Source organism: Tupaia chinensis, unplaced genomic scaffold (assembly GCF_000334495.1).
Source record: "Tupaia chinensis unplaced genomic scaffold, TupChi_1.0 Scaffold000360_1, whole genome shotgun sequence".
Lineage (NCBI taxonomy): Eukaryota > Metazoa > Chordata > Mammalia > Scandentia > Tupaiidae > Tupaia > Tupaia belangeri.
Window position 1 is genome coordinate 157,465 of NW_006159856.1, and position 10,513 is coordinate 167,977.

The 10,513-nt window shown below is 51.0% G+C and overlaps 1 protein-coding gene across 2 annotated transcripts in view; it reads right to left on the minus strand.

The window, feature by feature from the left end:
• CTBP1 (C-terminal binding protein 1) overlaps nt 1-10,513 on the minus strand; it is a 31,134-nt gene that overhangs the window by 17,188 nt on the left and 3,433 nt on the right. For both annotated transcript variants that reach the window (XM_027773580.1, XM_027773579.1), the window contains exons 3-4: nt 1,229-1,373; nt 98-201 (exon numbers count right to left, since the gene is read on the minus strand). In XM_027773580.1, coding sequence (XP_027629381.1) covers nt 98-201; nt 1,229-1,373 — 249 coding nt within the window. The remainder of the gene's footprint in view (nt 1-97; nt 202-1,228; nt 1,374-10,513) is intronic.

Consider the following 10,513-nt stretch of genomic DNA (forward strand, 5'->3'; position numbering starts at 1 on the left):
AGATCATCCCCAAGGCCCCCCCGCGGCTCCTGGCGGCTCCGAAAGCCACTTCCCGGATCTGCTCGACACTCTGGACTCGAGTGCCCTCCCGCAGTGCCTGGTGCAGCCAGGTGGTCCGCCGGTACAGGTTCAGGATGTGGCACATGGTCGAGTCTGCAGTCTCCTCCACGGATGCAGCAGGTACATTGCAGACCGCAATGCCTGTGGGGACACACGACGCATAGGTGGTCACTGTACATATTGGGCCCCAACCTCCTGGAATGCACATCGAGAGCCACTGGTAGGAATGTGTCCCTGGAGTAACACTTCACAAGGAGAACACCAGCAGACATGTTCACCACGACCACTCTGCGAGGCTACAGAACAAGTGCAGGTCACACTGACTTGGGGGCTCACAGTATGGGGGCCTGGACCCCAACTCCATTGCTAGGGCACGCTGCACACAGGTGACTGCTCAGTGTGTGGGTGTGTCTAGGGGTGAGAAGAGAGGCTGTCCTTACTCTTCCCAACAGGGCCTCGCGGCAGAGTGAGTGTGAGTGGCTAGGTAGAAACCAACCCTGCCAACACCTGCACTAGACTTCCTAAAGAAGTCGCGGTTTGCTGACTGTGGGTACAACTGGGCAGGACTTCCTTTATGTCTGATACAAGGAAAGGGGAAGAGAGATGATCAGGATAGGCTAGGAAGTCGCAGGAAACAGCAGACTACTTAATGCAGTATGATTAAGTCCTGCTTCACCAAGTTTGTTTTGGAGTGTGTGTATGTACACGTGTACAGGCATATGCATGTGTGCATGTGAACTGTATGTGCTGTGTGTGCATGCACACGTGTGCGTGTATGTTCCTGCACTAAGCTGCAACATTCACTGCCTTCTGCTGTGTCTCTGAGACAGACCTGCGAGCCCTGATGTTCCTGCCCTGCACCCTGGGCTCCCTGACATCCAAGCAAAGGGCACTGGCTGTGATGTGCACTCAGACCTGTGCACGAAGCAGCAGCTGGATTCTGTACTGCCTAAGAGACAGAGGACATGGCTTGAGGCTGGGCTTTCTGGGGAAAGCTGCTGCAGCTCACCCCCTGCCCAAAATGGGAACTGCAAATTACCTTAATTAGATCAGGTGGCCTGTAACAGGACCTCATCATTGTAGGTAAAGCAAGATGTGAACAAAGGTCATGCCCAAATAAATACAATGTGAATGTTGCAAAGTAAAGGAGAACTCAAAACCACCCTACCTAAGTCCCCAGCTGACTTGATGTCGATGTTGTCAAAGCCACTGCCGATTCGGACAATTATTCGAAGGGCTTTGAATTTCTCCAGGTCTTCTCTGGTCAGCGTGATGGTATGGTACATCAGTGCGCCCACAGCTTCATTCAGTACCTGGAGCAAGGGAGAGAACACACAATGCTGAGTGTGGTCGCTGCCAGCCTGTGGCCTGCTCAGGTGCTGCCCGAGTAGGAAGAGGCACCGTGCCTACACTGCAGAAGTTAGCCTGCTGCCTTGGCCTCTAACTCCCCAAGCAGCAGGCAGGACCTTCTGGCGAAGTCATGTGCGAGCTTCTCCCCAAGGTTGGGAAGAGCCAAGGTTCCGATCACTTCCTAAGCGGCCTTCTCTACAGGCGCCAGTTACTACCAGCAGGATTTGCTGGTCAGCCATAGGCCGCAGGCTCTCTGCTCCTGGATGAGAGCTCCCTCTTGCTTCGGCAGCTGGAGTGGGTGCCCTGCTGTATTTCTCTCGACTTGGCATCATCTTCGAGAACACAGGAGTCTCCACCTCTCAACAACATGATGACAGAGGCTGCACACAGAAGCTCCAAGAGAGCATGGCCCACCTTCTCCCTGCACGTACAGAGCTCCAAGGTCCCAGGATAAACCCCAGAACTGCTGGTACTGAACTGCATCCCTAGAGTAATGCTGTATAAGGAGGAAACCAGAGGACACATCCCCATGGCCACTCCCTGTGGACAGACAGCAGAAGCTAAAAGGAGCAAAAACCTGCAGACCCTGCCATTGAGTGGAAAGCCATCCGAACAAACACATGGAGAAAAGCAGAGCAAGCGCAACCTGTGACCCAGCCGTGCTGTTCTAGAGCCCACTGGGAAAGCTGCTGGCACGGCCCACCAGGGCCTGGTGACGCAGGGAGGTCATGGGGCGCAGACGGGTTTGCGTGTGCTGCATTTGCAATACGCAATTGTGTTCCTTATTTTCAGTTTGTGTAGAACCCCCATACTCATCTAATCACAAAGAGAACATGTTAAACCCATAATAATTTGAATCCAAGGCTGACCTGGAGTGCATCTGCTGTTCTCCCACAGAAGGGAGGGCCGCAGGACTCAGAGGCCCTGGGTCCACAAGCTGGCTGTGCTTCCAGACACTTGTCAGAGACGTCCACCCCCTTGGCCAAAGCTGGATCCACTGTGGCCAGAGCTGACTCCCCTACTGGGTTGGCAGACCGCAAGGACACAGTCAACAGCCACTGAAGGACCAAAGGGAAGGTGTGCAGCCCCGAACATGGACGCCACTGCCATGGGCCCTGCACATGGAGTAAATTGGGAGTGGGGGAGGAGTAGCTAGCATCCTAAGCCCAGAAGCTCAGCAGGCAGGACACCGCTCCCACTCATGCCGGTGCAGCAGCTGCCAGGGCCTTGGGCTATATCCATGCCTGCACATAAAGGGACTCAGCAGGCCACTCTGCAAAGTCAGCTCAGGTGGGCCTTTTCAAGGATGCAGGATGGCACAGGGCGTGTTTGCATGCAAGCTGGATAAGACTAGTCCCAGGGCCAAGCCTCCCATGTGGAAGATGACGTGACCCTTTAGCCATGAGCTGCCCAGCCTGACCACAGGCCCTACTATGTCCTGACAGGGGAGTACAGTGGTCACCAGGAGCCCTTCCTGCCAATCCTGACCCCAGCTGTGCACAGGGTACATGTAAGCCAACGACGCTGAGCAGTGAGTGAGCTACACGTGGCTAGAGCAGGTGGGCAGCCCACGGCCCGACTGCTAACCACCCTCACCCACTTCTTCCATAGTAGCTGAACTCAGGCACATGGTACCCAGAACACAATAGACTCCCTTCAAAGCTGGAGGAGGCCTGGAGAACATGGCCATTGGGGACCACACAGACCAGGGCCATGACAGAGACATCAGAGCAGAGTGTGAACTGCAAGTATCTGAGAACCCATCCCAGCATCAGGGCATGGATGGGGCTGGGCCACTGCCCATATTTGACAGCTGCCCTAGGCCTCCTGGGCAGGAGGTCTCCTGGGCGCCTAGACCTTGGGAGCACTGCTCATCTGAACCTTGGGTGGACTGAGTGGGGACAAGTGTGCAACAGTGGAGCGGCACTAAGACTCTCAAGAGGGAGTGCAGAGAGCAGAGGCAGAGGCCAGGCGGTGGGCAGCTGACGCAGACCAGGACGCTGGGGTTCAGGGGAGAGGTTACGAGGGTGAGTGGTGGACCAGGAAGGCTTCTCTGGTCACCTTGTACTGTGGGAACTGCAGATGAGGTGAGGAGACTGATCACAGTGTCAGGGAGCAGAGATCACAGCCCCCTCAGCAGAGCAGCAGCAAGGCAGGGGTGGTGGGCCCAGTCATTTGCTGATGCTTTGCCAGTGCCCACGAGGGCAGGCAGGACCATGCATGCTAAACGTAGGGAGAGACAGATGGAGCGCAGGGAGCTTCAGGACAGGTGTGGCACCAGACATGAGCCTGGACAACTGAACATATGTAGGCCCCTCACTAAGATACGCATGTAGAGGCTTAGCTGTGGACAGGCTGGACAGAGATCCATACCTCAGAGGCATGTGTGCGTGCATGTGTGCATGTGTGTGTGTGTGTGTCAGCATGCCGTATACACATGAGCAGGTAACAGCTTTTTTTTTGGGGGGGGGGCAGGCTTAGCTGTGGACAGGCTGGACAGAGATCCATACCTCAGAGGCATGTGTGCGTGCATGTGTGCATGTGTGTGTGTGTGTCAGCATGCCGTATACACACGAGCAGGTAACAGCTTTTTTGGGGGGGGCAGTAAACAGTCTTGAAAAACACTGTTTTTAATTGCCTCGTGACTTATTAGATTTATCTGAACATCTACTGCTAGGTTTCAGGTAGCTTCCAATATTGGTTCTTCTGCAATTGAAAAAAAGCTGTGTATTTATTTTCTTTGGTTATGTTCTTAGAGTTGAAAACTGGAGAGCTCTCTTTAAGGATCTGAGCGCTGCTGCACCTACCAGGAACCAACTGAGGTCCCATATTCATCGTGAGGCCTTCCAAACGTTTAAACACAGGCGGGCAGCCACTACTGTAGCTTTACTTTGCATTTGAATCTTGTCTGTGTATATTGGTTAGTATGTATTTTTCATGTCCTTGTCCTTTTTCTGCTGAACATATTTTTAGTAACAGTACTAAGTAAAGATGTTCTCGGTACAGGAATATGAACACTAGACACCCCATTACACCCTCCCTCATGCACGAGAGCCCAGTGGGACGTGGGCTTCACCACGTGGCAGCTGCATCGTCTGGAGATCCGCAGGCCAGGCTACCATGGCTGCTGTGAGCCTCCAGATCCGCCCTCCTTGCAGTTCCCTATGTTCCCTTTTGTGGTTGCAAAGTGGCTGCTCTGCTCCCTGCTACTACATCAACCACCAGGGCGGCAGCTACCGTGGAGTGCAACCAGATCAGTATCTTTAGGTCAGGAACCAGTAGCCTTCCAAAAGCTACCCTCAAACACCCTCTCACCCGTTATCCTTTAATAGATGTGTGAGCAGGACAGTGACTTAACCCACTCTGCTCAGTGTCCTCAACTTGAGAAAGATGCAACGCGGGTCCCAGCCTTACAGAATGCTCAGAGCAGGCTTGCTGTATCTGAGGGCCTCGCATCAGCTGCTGCTTGGCTGGAAACAGAGCCCTGGGCACTCCCAGCACCAGCAGGCCTCTGAGTGGAAGTCACTGAGCAACCCCCAAAATAGAAGTCAGGGTCTGGTGGGTGAAAAAAGATGTGTGCTAGTGGTCTGGCCCCGGTCCACCACACCCACTGCCTGCCGTGTGGGAAGCACACAGAATCCCAGGACTTGCCTCTGTTGCTTCTGTGGATGTTATTGCACTGTACTGACCCTCCCACCAGTCCACATGCACAGGTGTGGCTTATGCTGTGAAACTGCTGCTCACGGCACATCACCATTGTTCCAGATGCTTCTCTGGCACACAACCATACGCAGGCCCTAGTGGAATGCTGGGCTAAAGACTGCATGCTTCGAATTTTCAAGATTTGACTTGCCAAGGCACCACCAAAACCGGGGGTGGCTGTTTCTGCTCTACAAGGACAAGTCCACATTCCGTGCGCATGGCTGATACGAGGCTCACAGTTTTCCAGGTGCCAGTTACTACCTGGCAGTGAGCTTTAGCCATGAGCACTGGGTGGGTGGTGGTGGGGGTGTGGACGTGGACATGCTTAACAGTGACGGCTCTGTTTTGACACAAATACCAGTCCCTCGTCCATTTTCTGCTGGGATTTTTCTTTTTCCTTGTATATTTTAGATATTAACCCTAAGGCTAGTGCACAAATCTCAAATACCTCACCTGCGTCTCTCACCAGTTTTTGTTGTTTGCCAATTGTTTCACATCATCTAACCAAACTCACCTTTTCCTTTATAAGGCTGTATTTTCTGAGTAACTTATTACGTCTTCTGTTTTACTGTGACTCAAAGTAGTGAATACATCCTCCTTCGAATTTTCCTCTAAAATTTTTTAAGTCTTTGTTCAAACTCACCCTCCATTACTCCCTCATGCTCTCACTTCCACAGAAGCACCTTTGTCCAGAACAGAAATTTGAACACTACTCAGAGACCCAACCACTGTGTCCCCCACATGCTGTGCAGGCTGTGCCCAGCTGCAGGGTGAAAGCACACTGGGTCCTGGGCTTCGCATGCAGTGGCTGCATTGTCCAAAAGTCCTGCGGGGACTTCCTGCTGCTGCTCCCGGATCTCCCACCCTGCACCTGACCCCCTCGACGGATGAACTATTTCTTAGCTCCTGGGTCTTCTTTTCCTTGGTTGCTTGGTAATCTGATCATATGTGCAATCTGTGGCGGAACATCTTGCTCCCACGGATGTTTTAAAGCAGCCAGTGTGAGCCGTTCTGATTCGTGTTTCTTGAGGGGTGATATTCTCCACCACCGGGTTGGTAAAATCCTGAACTTGATTAGTGGAGCTCTCTGACATTCTTCCTTGGTTTGTGGTAAGAGTCTCCATTTCGCTCTGGAGGTTTTCCTTCACCATACTATCATGTTGGTAAAACTGTGGTCTCACCTGTAACTACAGACTGTCTCCAATGGACAACTAGCTATGGACAGTTACTGCTCTAAAAGGCAGAACGTCCCAAGGAACAGCAATGCGTATGACAGGCATTTATTTCTCTCCATGCCAAAGCCTAGAGACGGGTGGCCTGTGGGCCCTATGGCATCTCCTTGGCTGTCAGGGTCCCAGGCTCACCTTCTCGTTCACCATTCCCAACATATGGCTTCCCTCTCATGCTCAAGGTGGCTACCCAGACTCCAGCCATCACATCTGGTTGCCAGACAACAGCAAGAGGGAAGAAAGTCTGCAGAAGAAACTTCCTCTCACCTCCCCTTTGTTGGGACTTCATAACCTGGCCTCACTTAGCAACAAGAAGCTTGGGAGACAAGGTCCTGACCTAGGACTACAAGTTTACTCAGAAATGCGAGACTCCTGAGCGTGAGGCCAGCAGTGGCAAGCAGACTATGATACTGTGAAATACATGGCATACAGCTCCTAAACATCCCTGCACTCTCCAAAGAAAGGAATGTCTTTTTGTTTCCTGGTCACTGACTCATGGCTAGCAGCTCCAAGACAGCTTCAGGATGGGGGCTGGCCACACACAAAAAAAATCAAGGCAGGATTAGAAGGTTGGAACTTTCATCCTCAACCCCCAACCTCTGAGAAGAGGGTGCTGAAGCTTGAGGTGATCACCAGTGGTCGAGGGCTTATCAATCATGCTGGCCTAATAAAGCAACCATAAAAACCCAAAAGAACAGTGTTGGTGGAGCTTCCAAGCAAGAGGGCACGGGAGGTCTGTGCCCTTCCCATATGCCCTGTTCTATGCGGCTCTTCGTCAGTATCCTTTGTAATATCCGTTACAATAAACGGGGAAACCTAAGTGTTTTCTCAAGTTCTGAAGCCACTCCAGCAAATGAGTCAAACTCAAGGAAGGGGTCATGCAAACCCCAATTTATGGGTTCAGAAACCCAAGTAAAATCAGTTTGTGACCTGCACTGAAGGGCAGGGTTCTGGTGAGACTGAGCCCTCATCCGTGGCATCTGGCGCTATTTCCAGGTAGACAATGTCCGAAGTGAAGTCAATCAGAGGATGCCTGGCAGGTGTCTGCTGCAGGGTTACCTGACTGGTGCACGGAGAAAACCCCACATGGGCGTAGAGAAGTGCAGCTTAGTACTCCTGTATTCTCAGACAGATTTCATGGAGCTCATTTTTTTTCTCGTCATTCCTGTCTCCTCCTGAGAGTTTCTTCACTGGGTCTTCAAGCTTCCCATTGCAATTAAAATATTTTCATTCATATTTAAAATTTCCAATCACTTTCTAATTCTTTGATGATTCCTTTCTCATTGCATCCCATTCTCATTTTACAATTAGGTGGCAAATCTGAGTATACTAATTAGTGCTTCTTAACCCTCTGCATATTCAAAGAACCTTGTCCTTTCTGACAGGTGTGGTCCCACGTCCGGTCTCCTGGCTGCTGCTTCTGAGAGGAACTGCTGCTTGTCTGTCTAGACCCCTGGGAGCAGAGAATCTGCCTTCATGATGAGGGTTCTATCCCTGCCTCCATCTCCCACCAGGGTCTCTGTCCACTTATTTATTTGCATTTTATATTAACTTGATGAGGCAATTTGGATATATTACAATTTTAGAAGAAAACATCTGCTTTGTCTTAGCTTTTAAATTTATGGACAAAACTTTAGCTTATGATTCTGCAGTTTCACTGTCTTTCATTCTACATACTTTTTAAAAAAATATCTTGGTTGAAACAATTTAAGATTCACAAGATGGGGACCAGCAGGTGGCATAGCAGTTAATGTGCTGAACTCCCACATGGCCAACCATGGTTCAAGTTCCAGACCTGATGACTTAAAAATCATGCCATGCGTGTGTGTGCGTACCCAACATCCTAGGAGGAGGATGGAGGAGAAGGGATTACAGCATGGCCAATCATTCTGTACTTTGCTTCTCACTGTCTCTTCGTCTCTCTCTGGCAAGCACAAACACCCTGGCCAAAATCCTTAAAATTAATAAATAAATGAAGATTCACAAGGTGGCACCAAGATCATACAGAGTTCCTGTGTACCTTTGCCCAGGTCTCAACAATGACCTTATGTGACAGGTGCTGGCACAATGAGATGAACTCAGATATGTACCTTTCTCAGTCTGCTCATATCTCCATTCTTGCCTTGCGCATGTGTGTGTCTGTGTGATGAAGTTACATACACAAGTCTAGGTAACTTTATCATGTGATGATTCAAGCAGCCAGCACTACAGCAGGACACAGAACTACATGGACACACCCTTGTGTCAGCTCTTCAGTCACATACTCCCCCAACCCCTAACCCTAACGAACTCCTCTTTCATCACTATAATCTCACTTGAGAAGAAAAGAAATCGTACAGCATGTGACCCACTGAAATTAGGTTTCTCCACTTAGAATAATGCCGCCGAGACCCATCCAACATGCTCTGAGCGGGATTCTGTGGTGTGGTCAGACGACATTTGTGCAGTCCTTCCCTCCCTGAAGGACATCTGGGATCTTCCCGGTTTGGCGATTATGAATGAAGTTGCTATGAAGCTTCATGTGCAGATGTTTTGTGTAGCTGTAAGCTTCATCTTTCTAGGAGAAATGTCTAGGAGAGTGGCTGCTAGGTCATATTAAAGAAACCATCCAAGTGTTTTCAAAGACGCTGTCCCAGGGAACACTCCCAGCAGACATGCTGTCCTTTACAGTGTTTTGTTTTGCTATAGGGCATGCACTCTCTACAGACACATGTGGGGATAGGGGATTGAGAAATCGTTCCCCAAGGGGTATGGCCACACCATCATCCCCTCTCCTCCATTCTCCTCCTGGGATTTTGAGTGGTTATTCACGTGCGCTTGCCTGGTGTGTTTTTCAAGCCACCAGGTCCAGGACTTGAACCACACGGAGAGCCATATGATCCAGCTGCCTTGGCCAGTACACCACTGGCTGGCCCTGCTGTTCTTTTTAAGGCAGTGTTTTCTATCAGTTTTGAGACTTCTTCAGCCATCTTCTTGCCATGTTATGCTTCTGACCCCTTTCCTCGCCCATTCCCTGAGGTCTCAGGTGGAATGGGTGCCTCCTCATCTCTCACCTGTTCCTCTGCCCTCACCCTTTCCCCATAATGATGCCTCTTCCTGCCCACTGAAGCCTAATTGGCTGTTAAATCTGTCAAGTAAATTCTCACCTTCATCTTTAGTAATTTTCAGCTCTACATCTTCTCAATTATCCCTCCAAATCTGCTATGCAACTTTTTGGGTTATCTGTTCCCCATTACATTTCAAACTCAGCTTTTATCAGCGGCTGTGGGAGAAAGGTTCCAACAGTCTGCACCTGGGCTCCTAGTGTCTGTCTCTCCTGGGCTGTGCTTATAGTATCTTACCTCCCTGACTGCCTAGTTACTCGGACTGCATGTGAGGGGCACTGCACTAGAAAACAGAGGCCTACACTGATGCTGTCTTGCTCCAAAGAACACTGTCCCAACTGATTCTGCTAGAGACCTGGGCATAGCAGTGTGGGGTCAGTGAGAGTCCAAGTTCAAGGTTGAACATGGAGGTTAACAGCATGTGAGATGTGTCTGAACCCAGTTCACCGTGACCACAGGGTTTGCCATCCATGTCTCCACCCAGAGCCACACACGGTCCAGAGTCCCATCCTCAGCAGGCTCTGATGCTGCCAACAGCAGAATTCAGCCTCTCTTGCTATTTCTTCCAGAACAGCGAACAACATGGACCAAGCCTGGCCAAGCCTGGCCAAGCCTGGCCACTCCTACAGCTATGAGGCCTCTCCCAGCAGCAGCTGTATCTGGTCCTGCTCTGTTAGCTCTTGGAGACTTTATCCATTTTTGAAAATCGTATCCAGCTTCTTTAGCTGTCTTCAGCAGGCAGGCTGTTCTGAATTACCTGGTCAGCTGTGGCTACAGTAGGAATCAGATTAACACATTTCACACCAGGGAGGAGCAAGGGTGAATGATGAAAGCTGCGGGAATGTGCCCTGGGTGGTGCTGAGACCTCCCTGTGCGGAGGCAGCAGTGCTGACTGGGACCAGGAGAAAGCAGTATGGACTGGGACCAGGAGAAAGCAGAGCGGACTGGGACCAGGAGGAAGCAGTGCGGACTGGGACCAGGAGGAAGCAGTGCGGACAGGGACCAGGAGGCAGCAGTGCGGACTGGGACCAGGAGGAAGCAGTGCGGACTGGGACCAGGAGGAAGCAG